General features: G+C 42.4%; 1 protein-coding gene across 1 annotated transcript in view; it reads left to right on the top strand.

Annotated features, from left to right (window-relative positions):
* Nucleotides 1-18366, top strand: part of ANTXRL (ANTXR like) — a 56452-nt gene extending 38086 nt beyond the window's left edge. The window contains exons 17-18 of the mRNA XM_062001396.1: nt 417-497; nt 15888-18366. Coding sequence (XP_061857380.1) covers nt 417-497; nt 15888-16118 — 312 coding nt within the window. The 3' untranslated portion in view covers nt 16119-18366. The remainder of the gene's footprint in view (nt 1-416; nt 498-15887) is intronic.
* The last annotated feature ends 3494 nt before the right edge of the window (nt 18367-21860 follow it).

The following is a 21860-nucleotide window of genomic DNA, read 5'->3' as shown; positions in this document are numbered from 1 at the left end:
CCTTACCATGCTCACAGATCAGTTTCACAGTGCTCGAATTTATTGTCTGGAAAGTACCTGTGAATTTTAAAGCCTACCTAGATTCCTAGTCTTGTGACTCTTTATCCATGTTCCAGCTCACCTCCTATCAGTACAGTACTCGTGTACTTTGTTAACATAAGAGGCACAATTAGGTAGGTGTTAGGGGGGTTCTTCAAGTTAAACTACAGTCATCCTCAGTGAGTCTTGAGCAGGGGAAATTTGGCCTGTTGTGTATGTTACCCTGATGAAATATCTTTTCTGACTGCCAGATGAGCAATATACAGAGAGCTAAAGACCATCTGGATCAATTTACCTGCAGTTTAATGTTGTGCTGTTTTTCCCCAAATTTCTTGGTCATATCACTTCTTAAAAAAAATCTTCTTTGCTAATTCCAGGGTAAACTTGATGCACTGTGGGCTTTGGTTCGACGAGGGTATGATCAAGTCTCTCTTATGAGACCACAGCCAGGGGATAAGGTAAGGTGTCACAAATACACTGGCATGTCACTTCTCTGTTAGCAGCAGCAATGCTCTTCCCTTCCAACTACTCCATCTTTTCTTCTCTTTGGGTTTTGGGTTTCTTGGGGGGGTTTGGTGGAGTGTGGAGGTTTTTTTGTGAACTTGTCTGTTTTCACATGCACTAAGGCTAAAAACTTGTCACAAGAACGGGAGATTTCAAAATGAGCTAAAAGGTTTCCTGGGTCATCTGTTCAAAAGCTTTGTCCTGAAAAATCAACAGCAGCATTGTGAGGATTTGAGAAGACAGAGAAAGAGGATGGCCAGCTGCAGTCGTATAGGTTCTTGGCTTTTTTTTTTTTCCTGGGCACATGCATTGAAGTAAAAGGATAGATTCTTTGTCTGAGGGACTGCTCATTTTGAGTTTAATATACAGTTATCATACTGCAACAACATTTATCCTTCCTACTCCATAAAAATGTTTCTTAGATTTAATAATAGATTTAAGTGAGTAATCAGTGAATTCATGAACTTGACAGGTGACAACGAAACATATTATAGTGAAGCTAATGGAAAATAAAGTTTCTGTAGAATTCTGTGCAAAGACATATTTCTCAGTCATATCCTGTATGTAGGTAGAGACAATCACTTGGCTTAAGTTTATTAGCCAAACATAGGTTGTGAGTAGTTTCTTCCTGGGAGGAAGCAGGGAGTTTGTGCCTTCCAGAGACATGGAGATGTCTGTGTGCTGCTCACAGCACTGCTGAGTCACCTGCGATAGCTTAGTTCAGAGCTCTCACAATTTCCCCATGGGAGCCTTGCCCAGTTACAGTTCTGGAGGAAGATATCCATGAGAATTGCTTTGGGCTGTTGCACCTTCAGATTTGGCTTTCTGCAGTGGGAATTTGAGCAGAGATGCAGCATCCTTCTTCCCCCTGTGGCCCTTCTCTGGCCAGAATCCAGATGTTTCTTCACATTTGCTCTCAGGGAAAGGGGCTATAGAGTTACAGCAGTAGGGGCCATAAAGTGCTTTTCTGGGGTAAGAGTGGTGCAGAGGCCCTTGTGCTGGGCTTGTTTGCCTGGGTGACTTTCACACCTAATAACAGACTTTAAAAGTAGCCCTTATCTGCAATCCCAATCTGCCATTGGCATTTGTATCATTATGGCATTTGTCTAGTTATTAACCAAATGTGCAGCTTCAGTCTTTAAAGTTTTGTCTCTTCCATTTTCTTTTGGTGAATAAGGAAACTAAGAGAACAAACTCAGCTTCCAATGCTACTTTATAAAATGGTCTTAACTGTTTCAGTAAGCTGCATTTTCAAGGCAGCTGTGCTCAAGACACCTTGTTTACTTTTTAAGCACGATCTAGAGCTTCTGAATAGACTCTTTAGCCCAGCTGTATTTTGATAGCACTAACATTGTGTAATATGAATCTATTCCCTGCCTTTCACTCCCTTGGTTGGTACATCGCTGTACAATGCAGAGCACAACAGAACCTCTGTTAGCCTACACAGTCAAGAAACATGTAGGGGGCTGGCTCTGAACAGGGATCCTCAGTTCCTTGCCTTCCAGCTTTGCTGTAGGGAGGACAAGGGGCTCAAAAGAGGCAATGTAAAACAGAGTGAGATGAAGGATTATTGTATCAGGGAGAACATCAGAAAAATCAAATGTACATCTGGGAAGTAGAGTGGAAAGAATCCTATTGAGCCAGATTTGGTTGAAGAATAGGATCATCTCTGTTCCCTGGCCTGTGAAAATGACTAAAGATGAAGAATATTGAAAGCAAACCAAGAAAATAACTAGTTATTCCCCTACTGTTTGGAAAAAGAAAAAAAAAAGACATCACAGGCCTGTATTTCATGGAGAAAGCTAGCACAGAAAAGAGCAAGGTTATTATTGTTTTGTTGACTTCTCTTGTAGCAGTCACTCAGTGGAGAGCTGGCTCCTTGTGAATTGAACTTTCATTGGTGGCGAAGGGCATAAATATACGAGTGTGTACACATAAGTGTATCCGAATATATACACACACATGTACACACCTACTTTGTGGATGAAGAATGGCAATATGAGATCAGTGCTATGAGTGACTGCCTGGCAGCGTGGTGAGCCTGGAGCTTTGTGCAGAGCTGGAGAAGCCCGGCAGGCCCAGGAGCAAGCCCACAGCTCTACTCAGCCCAGCCCAGGCAGGGACAAGGTTACTCTTGTGCAGGTGTGCTGACAGCAGTCACATTGTGATTTGCTCTTGAGTAGACATGAAGCTACAGCCTAACATGCCTCAGTGTGGGGTGCTCTGATTTCTGGACACTGTGCCATCCAGAGGCCAGTGACTGTGTGGTGATCTTGGAGAGGGACTGCTTTGCTTTGCGGACTATGGAGGTTTTGAGGGGTGGGGGTTGTTCTAGTTTGCCTTTCTTTTGTTTGATTTTAGGGTAGTTGCATAGTTGTCTTGGCTTTTCAGGAAAACTTGGAGCTCAGAAAGCAAAAGGAACACAAATTCAGTCTGTTTTGGGACGGGCATTTAGATTCCTAACTCAGAAAATACTATCTCTGAATTTCCAAGAAATAGTCATTATCTTTACATTTTCAGTTGTTATCAGAGGTATAGATGGGTTTCCACTGCAACAAGATAACTCACTGAAATTACTTTTTCCAAATTTCCATTTCACAGTTTATCTCCATTGAAAAAAAAATCATTTTCCATTTTTACTGCTTTAGTTGGACATATATTTGCTTTTTTGCAACCAGTGGGAGAAACCATAGCAAAACACTTTTTTCTACATAATGAAAATACTAATTACAGAGAACATCTACAGTACAGGGAGACAGATATTTTTCATGAGGCTTTTGGGACAGTGAGAAGATGGCAAAGATTTTTTTTTTTTTCATTAAACCATCATTTAAAAACTCTTTGAAATGTGTAATTTCTTATTTGAGTACTGTCATTTGGGTGCTTTTCTCCTCAAAATATCTGAAAAATAGTTGCAGAAAAACTTTCTATGATTAGTTTTATTTGGGAAAGAAATAAAACAGTTTCTGGTATAGTCACCAATGTATCTGACTATTACAGAGAAACAAAAGTCCATTAGACATTTTTTAGAGCTGTTCAGCATCTTCTCCCCACATCACAGCCTTCTTCTCTTTGGCACTGCTGATCTCACGTTCTCAAATCATGATTTTTCTCTCACTCCCATCATTAAGTTAAAAATAACAGTATTGGGTGGGTTTTTTTGAGTCTTTATGTGGTGAACCCCATTCCAGAATGAGTGCCTTGAGTAGAAGCTCAGACTGGATCATGTGTGCAGGAATACAGGGCTGACTGCTGCAAGGGACTTTCTGTTGTCCTTTGCTATGGGTGAACAGGTCTGCTGTCCATCCATTCTCATTTCTTCCTTCATCATGATCCTCTTGCCTTTCTCAAACCACTAGGAGCTTCTGTTGCACGGGGATGGGACAGCAAGGGATAAACACACTTAGCTCTATCCTATCATTAGCAGAGAGGCTGCTATTTGTGGGATGCCTTTTTGCTAAGCTCTCAGACAGCATCAGCACAGGAGCAAAGAGATGAAAAAGGGCTAGTGGCTTTCCTGCAGACTGCTGGGCTTTCTGCCTTGCAGTAATGTGTAAAGCTGAAGCCTTCATAGACATTGGTGCTACTGTTGCACTGAGGGATCCCTTAGAGGTAAGCTGCTATTTCCTTCCACCCCCAGACATTTTGGACTTAGAGGACCAGCAGTTACTGTTTTGGCCCAAGAAAGGGATTGACAGCTGTGAGCCAGGGACACAGCTCATCCAGCAACAGGGAACATGTTAGAGTGGTCACATGGCCTGGTAAGCGATATGTTGCTCAAGATATCTAGAACTTCACCATCACTTTGGTGGTGTCTCCTTGAGCTTGGTTCTGAGCTTGCAGGGAGCTACTATGAAGATTGGAGTTTGGGAAATACTGATGTCTGGCTACCTTGAAGAGTCATAGAAGCCATGCTAGCTGGTGGGACAGGTTGTCAGTAGTCTCTGCAAAAGAGAATTTACATAAGATGATTACCCTTAAATTTTGAGTGATTCCTTGTAAAGCTGACTATGACATCTACATACCTTAGCTTTCCCAACTGCAAAGTAATCATGAGAACACAGTATTTACCTTCCTTACAGCTGTGAGGTTAAGTCTCACCAGGCACTTGGGACTCCACAGATGAATGCTAGGATACCAAATCCATGGATTATTAATGCCTAGTAATTACTTTCTGGCTGCTGCCTACAGGTGGTCAGCAGTTTGAACGCAGCCCGTGGGATTGGCAGCCCCCCGTCACTCCACAGTAGTTTGCCCACACCAGTTCTATATTGGAACTAGTTCTAATTACTTCTTTTCAAGACTGAGCAATAGCATTTAATAGGCTTCCCTGCCATTTGCTTGGAGATGTGTTGTATTTGCCCAAGTAGTATTTGTCAGCTACAGGGGATGCTGGAAAAGCAGCACTGGGCTCCTTCAGCCTGTATTCTGCTTGGTTCTGGGGCTTTTCTCTCTTTTATTAACCTTTCTGAAGCCAATTATGTTAAAAAACTTGAAAAATTAAAGAGGTGGGGACAGGTACATCTTTTTTTTTAAAGAAGATAAATCCACAAATGCATATACAGTTGCTTACTAGGACTGCATGTGTAGATCCATGATTTACTCATGTGAATGAACAGATAATGCTGCAGCCAATGTGTTTATTTGTTTCTTGTCAGCATGCCTGGACCCCATATTACCTTATTTCAGTTAAATTTCTGGGAGCTGAGCATCCCTCATTATCTTCCGTCTAAGTTTCATGTCAGGATGTTGAGTTGCTTCCCTGATGTGTTCATTCCTAGAAATAGTAAGGTGGTTGTGTCTCAAGGAATGCTTCTATCCAACTTAACATAAGAGCTTTGGGGTTTCTGTGCTTTGTAAATATGCCATCACTGATAATGAACTGTATGAGTTTCATCCCTAGAAAAGAAAATCCTTGTGAGATAAGCACAGAGAAACCTGAGAACTGTGTGTTTACCATCTATTTGCTGTAGGAAGCAGCAAAGCCATTTAAGGGCCAGTTACCCAGAGATTAGTTGAGGTTATTTGTATCTGTTCCCAGACTCTAAATAAAGCAGCAGCCTGTCTGTGTCGTGAGCCACAACTTAGTTTTTTTACTGAGACAAAGAAAAATAATAACCATTTTCACCAGAAGTCTCTGAGTCTCTAGCATTATCTACCTAGGTAGGTAAAGAGCATTGTGCTCTTCTCTGTGCAAGCCATAATCTCAGCTTGCTTCTGAAAAAACAATGAAATAATTCACCGTGGAAAGCACGATGGCATTTAATTACACTTTGAGCAAGACCAGTTACAGTTCTTTGTGGCCTAATTTGCTCCTCCCAGTAATTTGCCAAGACCTAAAGGCTGAACCTGTTGCACTCAACAAATGTTTGTTGCTCTTGTTGCTGTGCTCCAAAGCCTTCCCCGTTCTAGGTGATGGACAAATGCAATCTTTTCCCTGAAAACACCAACAAAAAGAGGAAAACCTTTGGCAAACCAGCCAATCCTGGTTTTTTCTTGAACCAGGAGTGCTTTTCATACTTGAAAAATGCCTTATTACTGTCTTTAACACCCCTGGCTAAATTTAATTCTAGAAGGGCTCTAGCCTTCCTAGCTGCACCGCTGCATGCCCTGGCAATGTTCCTATACTCTTCCCAAGAAGCCAGCCCCTGTTTCCACCTCTCATAGATGGCTGCGTTCTGCCTGAGTTGTCCCAGCAGATCCTTGCTCATCCATGGAGGCCTCCTACCTCCTTTTCCTCCTTTCTTGCACATTGGGACACACTAATCCTGGGCTTGGATCAGTGGTGCTTGAAGACTGACCAGCTCTCATTGGCACTTCTGTCTTCTAGAATCGTATCCCATGAGATCTGTCCAAGTAGATCTTTGAAGAGGCCAAAGTCGGCTCGCCTGAAATCCAGGGTCACGGTCCTGCTTTGTGTCCTGTCTCTTCCACACAGGTTCTTGAACTCTGCCACCTCATGGTCACTGCAACTGAGGTTGCCTCCAACCTTCACATCCCCAACCAGGCCCTCTCTATTCATCAGTACCAGGTCCAGCAGCACATCCCTCCTTGTTGGTTCCTTGATCATCTGTGACAGGAAATTTTCGCCAACAATCTGTAGGAACCTCCTGGACTGCGTGTGCTTGGCTGTGTGGCTATCCCAGCAAATCAGGGTGGTTGAAGTCCCCCATGAGGACCAGGGATTGTAATTGTGAGGCAGCTCTGAGCTGTTTGTAGAAGGCCTCATCCAGTTCCTCCTCCTGATCAAGTGGCCTGTAGCAAACTCCTACAACAATATCACCTGCCTTGCCCTGCCCATTAATTTTTACCCATAAGCACTCTACCTGCTCCTCATCCCCACCCAGGCACAGTTCAGTACACATCAATTGCTCCCTCACATAGAGAGCACCTCCACCTCCACGCCTTGTCAGTGTGTCTTTCCTGAACAATACATATCCCTCCATGGCTGTGCTCCAGTCATGGCAGCTGTCCCACCACGTCTGTGTGACTGCAATGAGGTTGTAGCCCCACATCCGCACCCACATCTCCAGTTCCTGCTGCTTATTCCCCAGGCTGTGTGCATTGGTGTAGAGGCAGCACAGGGGCTTACTCAAACACACAGGTTTCCCTGGATGGGTGCAGGAGGTTCCTCCCCAGTTTGGCTCTTTCTCAGGGTGGTCAGCCTTCTGTATCTCAGCCCAGTGTGCAGATGAAGGGCACTTATCATTGCATTCCCTGTCCTGCCCTTTATCCCAGCTAGAGGGGACAGCTTGTTCTATTTTGCTTCTCTTCCCACCCCACCAAGTCCCTTAGTTTAAAGACCTCTTTATTAAATTTGCCAGCCTACTTCCAAATATTCCAGTGCCCTTACAGGAGAGATGAATCCCATCCTGTCCTATCAAGCTGTAGTCCCCAAGGAAGGATCCATTGTCAAAGAACCCAAAGCCTTCCCACCAGCACCAGCCTGTCAGCCAGGAGTTCACTTGGCTGATTTTTCCATTGCAAACTCCTTCTTTAGTGGACAGGATAGAGGAGAAAATAACCTGAGCCCCTCTACCTTTTACCTGCTCCCCCAGAGTTTTAAAATCCGTCTGGATCTTGGAGATGTCATACCTCAGGACATCATTCATACCTACATGGAACACAAGTAAGGGGTAGTAGCCTGCATCCCTGATGAGCCATGGCACTCTCTCGGCCACATCCCTGATCTTGGCTCCAGGCAGGCAGCACACCTCTCTTGACTCCCTACCTGCTCCACAGATGGGTCTCTCAGTGCCCCTTAGCAGCCAGTCACCCACAACAAGCACCCGTTGACTCTTCCTGCGATGTCTATTACCTACTGCAGGTGGAGCAGCTGATGGGTTGTTTGGTGGGTTGTTTGATGGGTTTTCCCCTTTTGGAACTTGCTCGTCGAAGTCCCTTGTGGCCAGTGCCTCATACTTGTTCGTAGTGGGCACTCTGGAAGGAGGGCTTTGAAAACGAGCCTTTGTCCTTCTTTTTTTGGTAACCAGGGTCCATGGCTTGTTGGAATCACTGGAGGCTTGCGCCTGATTGCACAAGCCTCCATCTTTCTCCACTTCTTCCCCTCTAATACTGCAGAGCCTACTCACAGTTTCCTGCAGCTCTTTCACCAGGCCTGCAGGTCCTGAACTTGAGGACACCTATGACACATTGTTGCCACAGAGGCATAGGTCCCTGAGCAGTCTAAACACTCCCTGCACTCCACCTGGACCGAAGCTTCTCTACTAACCGGCTCTGTCTGGATGGATGCATTGACCTTTACCTGGGTTTTGTCCACCTGAGCCTTGGCTTTAGTCCTTAGGTGAGTGCTCACCATTTTGCTAGGTTGAAGCTGAAGCTGGGGCACTTCTCTGACTTCTGTTTCTCTAAACGGGCCGTGGGGTTGTTCCCTGCTCGCCCTGCCTGCGCCAACTGCTGCTCCACACCTGGGTGCTGTGTCACGCCCTATTCACCACGCTCCCTGGGGGATGATTAAACCCCCAGCAGTTGCTGCAGCTCCGCCTCCCAGCAAGACCGTCCCCCTCACGAGAGCTGCCTGGTCCTGGCGGTTCTCCTCGATTTTCCTCCACTCCCCATGCTCCAAGAACCGCTGGATTAGCTCACTTCCTCCACCTTGGGAGCCTCATCTATGAAAGCGGTCAGAAAAGAGGAAGGCAGTAAATTGTGAGTTCAGGTTTAGATTAAGATATTTCTCAGGTTTGGGTGGGATTTGGTCTGATGTGACTATACTTTGAGATTGGCACCAAGTATAAAGTGTGCCTGCTAGACCTTAACTTTGATTACACCCAGCATTATCCTTTTCTGTTCCTTTTGCCACTTCAGCTTTTTTAGGGCTCAGATTCAACTGGCTTTGTTATGGATTTGTACTGTGCTTTCTTCAGCCACAACCTTACCAAGGTGCAAAACGTGATGTTTTGTGCATTCGTGCAAGACGTCATGTGACTTTAACCATTCTTTCAGGAGCTGTCTGTAGCCCATTGCTTCATTATCCTGGTAAATGGGCTGGAAACAACATGCACCTCATAAGAGGTTTCAAAGAAATACAAAGAAGAATTTATTCATTGTGAGAGTAATGGAGCACTGGAACAGGCTGCCCAGATGGGTTGTTGAGTCTCCTTCTCTGGGGACATTCAGAACCTACCTGGATGAGTTCCTGTGTGACCTACTCTAGGATGTCCAGCTCTGGCAGGGGGGTTGGACTAGATGATCTTTCGAGGTCCCTTCCAGCCCTTGAGATTCTGTGATTCTATAATTCTGTGAATGAAGTGTGATGTGAATTATTTGGATAGCCTTATCTTCAGTACTAGGGTGGATTCTGTGTGTCGTCTGCTCCATGTCTCCATGTCATTTTCATTGTGTGCCTTAGCAGGAGAAGTAGTACCAGACATGGTGGGGGATGTGTTTAGTATGAAGTTTATTTTGATGAAGGGTCCTGGTCCTAGCTTAAAAGGCCAATTTCTCTAGCTGAGCTATTCCTCCCTCATATTTCTCATTATGGCTGGCTTCTCCTGGGGGAAATCGGAAGTAGACCATTCCTCTTCAGTGTATTCCTGCACTGGTCTTCAAACTTGTAAACATACTCTTCCCACAGGACCCATTCCTGATTTCAAGCAATGCCATGCACAGCTGGGACCATGAAGCTGGAGAGCAGTGTCTGCAGATGTGCAAGTTCTAGGATCCTATCAGTACTTGGTTATATTCAATTCTTGGTATTCTGATTAAAGAAGCTACAGCAGCCTGAGATACTGTAGCCGTTAATCTTACTGCAAAATAGTTCCTATCTTAATTCCCTAGTTCATCTGGAGACTGTTTTCCACATGACTCTGTTTTGGCTAAAAACTGCTTCTTTAGATGGTCTGCAAATATTTTTGCATGTCAGTGGAATTAGCTGAAAAACATACCCTTGAAAGCATCAGTATTTCCCATTTTTGTTTTGAAATACTCTTTCTGTATTAAATTCAAAAGGTGTTTTGAGTTGAACAGCATACATGTTTCAAACCCAAGTGAAAGTTATTTTGGCATATTTCTTTTACCTCAAAAATGAAGACTTCTTGTTGATTTCCGCCTTGGCTAGCAAGTGAAAGGAAGGTGACTTTTCTTGCTGCTGTAATGAGTGATGAATGCCATGGGCCTGTTGATAAGTTTGTCCTGGCAACCTACCTCCCTTGGACCCTGGGGTGTCAGTATGTATTCCAAGGCATTGCTTAGCTATGTCTCACTGACACTGTGGTCTTAGTTGGCTCCTGGCCCGTGGGCTCTCTGCACCCAGCCTGTATGCAGCTATCTTCTTCTTTGTGACTTTGGCATCAGAGTTTCTGGAGCAAGGGTTAACTTTCTGTGCTGCATCTCCCTGGTCCTGCACCAGGTAGCCAGTGTCTGAGGCTTGTGAGCAGTTTAGTTTGGTTGCAAAAGAAAGTAAGAGAATGGGCACAAAGTCTGCTTGTAGGAGTGTCTTTGTGGACAGCATGAGAAATCCTCACATGCCTTAACTGCTTTTAAATATCACTTCCCATTCCTGGGACAAGACATATATCCTGTTTCAAGTTATGTTACCTCTCACATATTAAAGCTCAGCCCAGTTCCTTTTGTGGTGTGAAGCACGTTGAGTGAGCCCAGTAGGTTACACTTCCTGGCAGCTCCACCTCACTCACACCGTGCTGTAAACAGAATTTTCCTCTACTGCTGCTTGTATCATCCTTGAGCATTTGCATTCATAATTTTGTAATTTTCTGTTTGAATTTATGTGATGTACCAAAGGCTGTTACAGGGTCCTCACTGTTAAAATATGAGTGAGTCACAATCCACAACGCATTTTCTTCCCCTCCAATTACTCCATCATAGAAGAAGGGAGCCAAAGTGATACAAGTTTACTTATAAAGAGGCCAGATAATATTCTGGATAAAGAATGGGCTGAACTGATTCTCCCTTTGAAAAGCAGCACTAAAGAAAATAATAATTATACTCTTATTGTTGGACACTGCCACTTTACTGGACCTTACTTTTAAAATCTTCCTCTCAAATCAATCCCATTTTCTCTTATCTCTTCATGGTTTTCAATTGCCATCATTTAGATATCAATGCTGAGCTGTCAAATAGATCCCCAGAAAATTGTTACTGATAAGAAAGGACTTACTAAACTGGAAGATATTTAGAGCCAGATTCTCAAGCAAATGGATATTTTTTGTTTTAATATTTAATGTTTTGATTTGAGATTAAATTTAAATGGCTACATATAAAAAATAATTACAGGTTAATAAAGTAAGGTTAATGATTAATGGAATAACCACAGTATAATTAATGGTGATGATGAAAATATGTTTGTCAAATAATATAATTAGAAGTTATAAACTGCGTATTTATTGACCTGAAAGCATGATAAGCCACCAAACTGCTCATATGGGTGTCTGTGACGTTTCCAATACTTTCTTTTTCAACATGAAAACAGAATCTGAGTCCCAAATGTAAGAGTAAGAGTTAGTAAAAGTTGCTTGAATATGCCTGAAAACCAGTCAGGCTTAGGTTTTATGTGACAAACTGTTTCAGCGACACACTAATTTCTAGCCTGTATGCTGCAGGGTAATCAGTGCAATTCCCAGGAGGTCGGTGAAGGTTTTAATGAGCCATGACATGTTCAGCATACAGTCAACATGAAGCAGGGCAGTGTAAGGAAGCTTTTGACAAAGGCTGATGTGCATAGATCTTGGCACCTGAGGAGCCAGCTGACACTTGTGCAGGGAGCTTGAATAGTGGGAACTCCGTACCACCTCAGTTCAGTTCTTTCCATCTAAAATTACTGCATCCACAGTCCCCCTCATTCATAAATACATTTGCTAAACAAGTTTCCTTTGTTGTTGCTGTTCTAGGATAGTTGGTGTAGGTGTTTCTGCTCACAGTTTTGTTGTTTATTAGAGGACAGGGAAATGCCTGCCTGATTTTTTAAAGATTTGACTTTTGCAGAAGTCACTGATCTTAAAAGTGTATATCCCATTGGCTTCTGAGTGTGTGGATCAAAACCTTCACTTAGCTAAAGTGATTATGACTCCTTAGATGTTCACTCATGTGGTTTTGTAGGTAACATAGAAACCTCCCTCTGTTCTGAGTTTTAGAGATTCAATTCTACCCTGAACTATTGATTGTTATTTAGGAAGTGAAGCCACATACCACAAACTAGGCCCATAGCAAGCTGGCAGTCATCCCAGTGACAGCCTTAAACAAAACTGGGGAGAAAGGTGAGTACTCATTTGAGCCTAAATAAATTATATTCATTTCAGATTTCAGCATCCTAGATGTAGTACTTCTGACTGGGAGCGACTTTATATTTTTAGTTTGGTGTTCAGTGTTTTGGATTGCTATGCTCAAACTTTAAATGAAAGGCTTTATTTTAATCCATTCTAAAATGTAAAGGCAAGTATCATATTCTTACAAAGACCGAGAAATTTCAAGAAGCATTTAAGTAAAGCCAACTCTTCCTCAGCCAGATACCCCCAGTCTGCTAGTCAGAATTGTAGCACTGAGATTCCATAAGCAAAATCAAGAGTGAATGAAAACTGAAGCAAAATTTGCAACAAAAATATTTTTTATTAGGTCAACTAATGCAGCTAAAAAACAGAAAGACACGCTTTTCTATACACGGACATTCTGGCATGCAGAGGTGAATGTATGTATTAAAATTAACAGAGAGAAGGGGCAATTACTGGCAGATGGGGTGGATTTTTAGAATTCTTTTTGCTGAAGTGCGTTCAGCATCATGGGTGAAGAGGCTTTCCCATGGCACTCTTTGAATTGTCTGGATCCTTTAAATTGAAAACTTGCTGAGTAGTAGCTAAAGAATTTAGGAGAATTAAGTGCTGGGGGATGATGTACTCAGCACTACGATGAAAGTAGCCCAGAAACAAGATATGGTGGCTTTTCAAGAGGTTCTCCCTTCCTCTACCTCCTTAAACCACACACAAAAATGCATCCTAGGTGGTTGAGGAGGCACTGCCTAGAAGTACAAAGTGCCTGAATTGCACATGTGATTGTTACACTGGGATAAAAGCTGGAGTCATGACAAGGGCAGATCCTGCTGCTTCAGTATTTGTACTTTCTGAAAAGCCAATTTGGCAAGCAGCATAGCAAGAGCCTAACAAGTGGATGGACATATGGGGAGACAACAGAATTGTGCATTAGGAAGACTGTGCAGATGTGAGCTTAAGTAAGGGCATAACTCCATATGGCACATTGCTGACCTTCAGTTGGTGCTTGAATGACAGTATGCAGTGCGGGTCGCACCATCTGAGGGATGCTGTACAGGGAGCAGGGCTGAAACCAGACAGAACTGGATTTGTGCAGATCATCTGCTTCCTCAAAGACAATGAAGCAGCTACCAACAGCTGTTGTGCCAGAGATCATGGTGGTATTACTGCACCTTGCAACTCCAACACCTTCCCTAAAACACTTAGGATATACCATGCTTCTGGAAAAAAAAAATAGTTACCACTACTAAAGTCAATCCCCTGTGCAGGGAGAGTATAGATGAGAGTGCAGGACACCTGATTTCTGTCTATGCCCTCTATGGTTTAAAAGCATTTATATGCTTTTGGAGAGGAAATTAATTTATCCATTGAAACACAGGATATTGAAAATCCTGTGGTTAGCATGTTTATTTAAAGAACAGCATGTTTTTTTTAATAAACTAACCCCAGAGGGATGTGCATGTTAGATAGAATAGCTGTGACACTGTTTGTTAGGAGAGTGTGAGGAGTGGAGGGCTTAATTCTTAGAAATCCTTTGATGAAAGATAGTTGATAGCCCTGTGACTATGACTTCTGATTTATTATCCTTCCTTTCCCTTTTGGCTGTTAATCCTAACACCATCTAAGAGTTTGGCCTCATTTTATCAATGGCTGCTTGAAGTGCTAGGGAGGATTTGCTTCAGTATTCACCAGAAGTCTTTGATATATGAGATTGTAGGCTAACACCAATAATCTTTTGTGAGGAAGTGTCACAATGCATACATCGATCATCCAAGCCTCTATCTGTCAGACTCTCCCAACCCAAACGTATTTTTCATGACACAATGCAGTGCATGGCCTTTAAATTACCCATCTGTCTGACAAATCAGTGAGTGTGGCAGAAACTGGCAGCAGTTTGACGTCGCCTATCACTTTAACTGAAGTGAAAGTAATGCAAACAGATTTATGGGATCCCCTTTGATTATAGACTATGAATGTATTTGGAACTGATGTTTGGGAAAGAGACACAACAGAGGCAGGAAAGTACTAGTGTTGAGTTTGCAGCTTTGCATTTACTATGAGGGAGATTGTTCTGTCCTTATTTTTTTCCCTTCCCAAATGGTGCACCTTGTCTGACTACCTCTGACTTTTTTTGTTTGGTTTTTGTTCAGGGCGAGTATTTATTTATTACTGTTCTATGTATTTGTTTATTGTTCTAAATCAATAACCTTGTAAATATCAAGGCTAAAAAGTATTTGCAGCAAAGCTTTTAAATATAACTGACATTCATTGCATGGCAGTAAACATTGCTGAATTTCCTAGTGTACTTTGAATACAATGGAGCACAGCAGAAAATAAATATCTGCCAAGGATGGCTGCTTTCTGTGATGCTGATGAGAACTTGAGTCCTATGATACAGCAAATAATTGTTTTGATTTTTTTATCCAGTGATTAATCTTTGTTGCAGCTGGGCTGTTGGTAGCGCCACTCCTGCATTTTCAGGCAGTCTTTATCTTCTGTCTTTGTAAGTGATGATGAGAGGGCTTTTTGACTTCCAGACACAGGCTTCTGCCAAGCTTGTGGCAGCTGTATTCTTGCATAAGCATCTCCTTCCACCTCCCTAGGTGAGGAGTTGGACACGGTGATGCCAAGTGTTACATGTCCTCACATAAGATTTTGTCTGGAAGATTTCATGAGGCCTCCACAGAAATAGTGGGGCAATTTGTATCAAAGATTAGGGATTGTGGGGAGGAACAAGTACAGTAGACAGCAGAAATCTTAGTGTCTGACTGACGTTGACATGTAGGTTTTGAAATGCACAGGAGCCTCTGGCTGTCTCTATTCCTGTCTGGAACTTGGTTAGTGGGAAGCTAAGTGCAAAGCTTTGTTTTGGCTAAAGGAAACCTGAAACATTTGCATTTATTCCCTAGTTGACTAGGACATCCCAAGTGCTTGCTGCTTTTTCAAACCCAAGCTACTCCTGTTTTAAAACCTCTGTCTTCTCCCATCAGGTCCTGCCTGCTTGTATCCTGCATCCATTCTGAAAACATGCTTTTTGGAGAGTCTTTTGTGCAAGTCCCACACCTTGCTATTGTTTGTGAGGGAAGCCACATCTACACTGGAGCACAGGAGACTACTCCAGTACTATTCCAGTGTAGTGTTCAAAGCATTGCCACCAGCTAGACTAGTATCACAGTGAAAAAGAAAGTTACAGATGGTGTCTGTTCTAAGGCTGCTATGATTTTTTTTCAAGCCCAGCTTTGCCAGTCAGGGATCTCACCAAGGAAGGCACAATTTTGGTGGAGCTGTGGCTTTCAGCATGATCTGCGTAACTCTAGCAGCAGAGCAGAGGGCATGTGTAAGCAAAGTCACACTGGCATCCCTTTTGGTTCAAACCAGTCCTAGGGTATTCTCTGTAGGTAGGAGCTCTGAAACCCAAGGAAAATATTGTTTTCTAGTGCTGACCTTTAGCACTGCGTGGGCTGAATATCATGTCTAGGACTCAGTGAATGATACTGCATGAATATTAAGCACAGCCTTCCCCCTCTGCTCATAATCTCTTAGGCTAGCTGCTGCTGAGTCAAAATACTGGTTTTTTATGAATAATGAATTTTCCTTTACCTGTAGGGAAGATGCATAAACTTCACTCGGGTGAAATCGGATGGAACCTCTGCCCCTTACAGCCCACCACCAAAGCTGCCACAGCGTGATGATGGTCTTCTCAACAATGCTCTAAGGAGTCCTCCTCCTCCTGTGTCTCTGCAGCCCCCTTCCAGACAGCCACCTCCTGGACCACCCCCATCCCGAGCTCCTCCTGGACCTCCTCCTTCACGCCCACCCCCACAACCCATGGCTTAGAGTGCAGCAAAACCCTGATCAACAAAATATGGCTCTTTGCTGAACACAGCATATTTATTGAGTATTGGTTTACAGTTAAAGATATCAGAATTTGTTGCTGGTCAGCAAAAAAAGAAGAAAGGGGGAAAAAAAAATATTGCCAAGTGTCAATTTTAGTGTATGAATATATTTATATCACACGTGCTGAGTAAACATTCAGTGGATAGATTCAGAGCTATGGGGTATAGAAACAAACAAAAATGATCATCTAGATAGAGTAGCAACTTTTGTATACATACGTTTGATCATTTTACTTATGACATTTGCCTGACTTGGTACGTCAGGTCATTCATTAATAACTTTAGCCAGTACACATGCATCAGTTGTTTTGATAGCTGCCGCCTACAACTTGGTTAAACATAGATCATTGAGGAATTTACTTTATTTTCTCCCAACAGTACTGCATCCAGATCCTAATGTGGAACCATAATTGCAAAGATAACTTTCTGCCTTTAGTTCTGCAGGTCGAATTTCCATGAAAGTTTATAAGAAGGCTATAACAATAATGAGGTCAAATGAGCCAATGTGCTAATCTAGCAACAGTAATCTAGCATAGAAGAGGGATATCATTTTCTCTTGAAAAAATCACTTTTGAGCCTGCCATCTCTGCACGTGTTTGGATTTGGTTGCTTAGGATAGCTACTGAAGGCCAGATATTGGTTCTAGAAATCCAAAGTTTGAACAAGACCTGGGTTCACATTTGTCGAAAGTTTTAATGAATTTTGATTAAAATGTTCTGGCTAGTTTTGTTTTACAGAAGACATGGTCCAAAATGGAGAAAATATACCTGAAATCTGAGCATAAATGCTGTAATATGCAGCATATGTTAGTTAAATTAGCAGGAATGAGGGACTGATTCCATTGCTATTTAATTGGATACGTTTATTTTTGATCTTGCTGCCACTCAGAACTAGAACGTCTTGTGATTGAAACATGAATTCCTCTACAACTCTTTCTTTAGACAGCCCAGATCCCACTAATATGTAACCTTGCGTTCTACCTGTGGCTGAGAGTCATGGTGTGAAGCATCAGTACGACCTTCTGTCTCTGTTTTATATAAGCATTTGGCTAGATGATTTCCCAAACATTGTGGCTGCTTGCCCAATGATGACCTCAATTCTGTGTGTCATCAGAAAATGATATGAGCACCCACACAGAGGTGGGAATTTGTGACGCGGGACTGTGGGACAGCCCATCAATAGAGTTCACTAAGCAATACCTATGTGGGTTGTGCCCAGATCATTCCCTAGTAAATCACAGTAACACCCAAGCTTGCTTTTTTTCCACCACTACCTATCATATTGTATCAGAGCGGGTGGCTGCAAATCCCTGTGCTGGCTCACTTTGGCACCAGCCATGTTGTTAGGATAGCTGTAAAATAATGTTTATGTTGTATTATGATGCAGTGCATCCCTTCATCTGTGTGTAGGTGTGCACATGTAGCACATCATAGTAGTTGCTGGATCAAGATAAAACACTTACTGGATTGTGCAGTTATTCCATATTTAAGGCTTCTTCATGCAGTTGTTACAGGCATATAAAGTTGCACTGGTACAAATAGAAACCAGGCTTACCATTTCCAGTCGAAGTCCCACTTGCAAAACACCAAGCTCTCATTGGTCTATGCTTATCATTGTGACATGCCATATGTATGCAGCTGAGGCTTTCAAACTCAGAACTAGAGAGCCTCCTTCTCTTCTAGCATTGCTCTACTCTCTTGAGTTACGCTCTTACTTCATGTATGTTGGTGCAGGTAGTGAAATCACAGTTGTGGGTGCCAGCTGGCCTTGGAGCTGTTCCTAATTTAAGCTTGAGCCAGCAAAGCATTACTGCATGCATTAAAATGTTCTGCAAGTCAAGAGGAACATCTTTATGCCCATCCTTATACCCAAGTACTTTGCTGACCAGTGACTTCACTGTGATCAAAAAGGAGAATTTAGATGCACTCAACCCTATCCTCATTCCTTTTGGTCACTTGAATAGTGTCTGCATAATTTAGTCCATAAGAATGGATTTCTGTTTGGAGGAGAGAGAAGTGTATGTGTATGTGTTTGCATGCGTCTGTTTCTGTATGTGGGAACTGCGTAGGTTTTTGTTTCGTTTCTCTCTCTTTACAAAAATTGCTTGGAGAGTAGCACTGCCGTGAGTAGGAAAGCCTTTTGCAGGCAGTGTGACACAGAGTTATCACTTATCCTTCAGTTGAAAGGTGTGAAACTAAAACATATCCAATTTTCTATGGCAGTTCTGGTGAAGCTCCGCTTTTGAAACCAGTGAAAGGAACCAGGTGACTGCAGCAAGGGGGTAGGGAGCTGGGTGTAGGGGAAGACACTTTACAAGCAGATACCTTTGGCTGACATTATTTGGGTAATATGGAAGTTTGTGTGAAATAAACTTGCTGAGTCTGAGGCCAGTCATAATGTGTGCATACACTTGAACATTACAGTCTCTCATGGTGGCTGTCTAAGAATAATTAGCCAACGAATGCTAACCAGGAATTGAAATGCCGTAAAACCAATTCCGCTGCCAGGAAGGTGGTTGTGGGAGTAGGGGAGACCACTGCTCTGTAGATACCAAGTCTCTTCCCTGCAGGTGGTGATGAGATTAAAACAACAGTGGCACTCATAAGTGATCTAACAGTAAAAGAGAAAACTTGCTTACAGAATTACTATCTGCTAATAACGTTGAATTGATGGGTAAGGAGTAAACTTTAGTTAGTGGAAAAGACTGAGAGCCAGATTTTATATTGTCTTGCACCTGTACAGATTCTGAGAACCCAGAGTTGTTGCAGATTTGCATTGATGTTAATGTTCATAGAATTTGACTCACTTCTAGTGAGAATTGAAGTGTTGGCTTAGGGCGAGCTTCACACAATCACATTTCCAACATGTCTAGTGTTTGCAGTTGAGGGAATATCCAGTCTTGTGGAGATAACAGATGCTAACGGTTTCTGCATAACTTGCAAGTGCAGTGATCAGATCCATGTATGATGAAGCAGAAAGTACCATGAATTTGAAAATTAGATTCAGCATAAATGGAGTTCCCAGCATTTTTCCTATATAAAATTAAGCATTTAGTGTGGAACTCAAGTTTGGGCTGCAACTTCTGTGACAGGAGCACTGCAGGTATAGTTTGCTAGTAAAGCGGGGAGAAAACGAGCCTGAACTGAATTGATTTTGCAAAGGCAGGGGCAGTGAGCATGCCGCACTGGCTGCAGAAAGGCCTTTTGATTGTGCAGCAGTGTACCTATTTGCAGTGATCTCAGGCACAATAAAAATGCAGTAGGAGAAACTGGTTGCTCTGTTACCATCTGTTGAGCTTGATCCATACTTGGTGTAAATCAACATAGGCCAGCCAGAATTGAAGCAGTAGTACTGGTGTCAATCAGCTGAGAGCTGGCTCAAAATAAATGAAGGGACAAAATCCCTCTAACTGGATTGATATTTCGATGTTTGTTTCAGTATGCCTGTATGTCAGTTGCGATTACTGTAGTTACACTGCTGAAAAGCATTCTTATGTTGGATGATTCCTCTGTATTTTCCAGCATACAGCATCATTTGACACTTGGATAAAGTATCTAATACTTCCTCAAATCCTAGAGAAAAATGTGGATTTGGGGGACCTTTGGCTCACAGTGCAGAAGTGAAATGATACAAGGTGCAATGCAGAGGGGTGGAAATCCCTTGTGTTTAAAGCTGATACAAAACCACATTGATCAAAGTGTATTTGCATCCCTCTTTCAACTTCAGTGCATGTATTGCCATTTGGAGGAGTAGCCTGCAGAGCAGACGGCCTTAAACGTAAAAAGGAAAAAAATCAGCTCCTCATCTGAATGAGCGAGCATAACAATGAATGACTTTATTCCATGAACTGTACCAGTTCAAATGCATGTGCACCTCGTGCTCCTAATGCTTTTTATTCCTATTGGTCTCTAGACAACATGATCAGTAATATGCTTTCTCTCTTTAACCATTTATTGTTTTTATTGTTGTTTTGTTTTTTAAAAAAACACATTTCACTGAGAAAACAGCCCTACTTCTGTAAATATAGAGTTTACTTTGGAGAAGACAGCACACTTCTGGATGTTACTGCTGGACAGTTATTTATTAAAAAGGGCTTAAGGTGAATAAATACAGATGGCTCAGGATACATACATACAAGTGTGGTAATGCTGTATAGCATTTTCAGTTCTCTGTAGTTTTGGGGGAAGGGGAATTTTTGGGTCACCCTTGTTTGTTTAGAAGTTTGTTACTGATCTGATACTTGTGAATAATGCAATAGAGATTACTAACACTGCTTGAACAGATGTGTAGATTATGATAGATTTTTCAAAGGGGGTTAGCAAAGGAGAATTGTTTTCATTTTTAAGGGAACAAATGTACTGTACTAAATGTTTTTTTAGGAAAAAAAAAATATGTGTGTCTTCAGAAATGGTGGGGATGTAGGCTGACAGACCACCAGGGCATGGGTGAGGGACAGAGGAAACAGTTGGATTTTTGAGGGACAAAGAAGGGGATGTGAGTTTGTTACTGGTACATGTGGTACAAATTTCTGTAACTGACATGCTGCTTCTGTGCTATAACCATGTAACCTTTATGCATTTTATGTGCCTGCTTAATTTTTTCTGAGAAAACCTTGCAAATGTAATGCCTGCATGCAAATGTGGGAGATGTAGCCCAAGTCTTATAATCTAACATAATGTAGTCTTAATGGATTCAAAATCAACAATAAAAGTGCTTACTGGTTAAACACTACAGATAAGTTCATTGCAGAGTCATTTTAAGAGGAGATAAGCTTACCTGTGCCTGTTTTCTAATCATCTTAGGCATCTAATAGTCAGGAGGAGAATGTGGGGTTAGGCTGTCAGAATTACCATCTCCAAGTTTCTGGTGGTTCATTATTTGACTATAGACAAGGATATGTTCCATGCCTCAGTTTCCTGTTTCTAGCCTGAGAATCTCAGTCTTTGCCATATTCAAAGGTAAACCATGGTTTGTTGGAAACTTTTTTAGATCTTGGGTGGCAGGGTAGAAATGCTGAGTAAATTCCTTGGGGTTAGTGCTCAAACACTGATGAACACATTTATTGCATTAAAAGGACCAAAGAGTTTGGCAGAAGATAAACCCCCTTGTGTTCCAGCCTGTCCTCAGATGTCAGAGGGGCTAGGGGCAGCTAGGCTTAAATTCTGAGTGATGACCAATGAAGTAAAATAATTTGGCAGAAAATAACCCCCCCTTGCTTTCCATCTTACCCTCAGATATCAGAGGGGCTGGGAGTGGCTAGGCTTAAATTCTGAGTGATATCCAATTTAGTACTATTAGTCTGGTCACATTCAGCTTCTGTGAACTGTCATTACGGATGCACTAATAGCACACTGCACACTCGGCTTGGTTGCACTCCATGGACTCACACAGCCAGACTCAGAGTGTGGTGGTGCCCAGTGGGAAACTTTTATGCCCAGCTATATGAATAGTGCAGTTTATTAAAGCAACTCATTACACAGATTGCTGGTGATAGTGACTGTCTACGAAAAAGCACAGGCAAATATATATATATGAGTAATACAACGTGCAAAGTTAGAAAAGAGAGAGAGAGACACTCTATAGAGGTTCCTAAGTTTAAAGGTCAGATCTTACCCAAAGGTGTCTCTAAGGGGGGAAAGACAGGTTCAGCCCATCAGCTGATCCCAGTACTCAGAGTCAGTGA

This window comes from Colius striatus, chromosome 8, assembly GCF_028858725.1.
Source record: "Colius striatus isolate bColStr4 chromosome 8, bColStr4.1.hap1, whole genome shotgun sequence".
In the NCBI taxonomy this organism is placed as follows: domain Eukaryota; kingdom Metazoa; phylum Chordata; class Aves; order Coliiformes; family Coliidae; genus Colius; species Colius striatus.
This window is presented reverse-complemented; position numbering and strand designations above follow the sequence as displayed.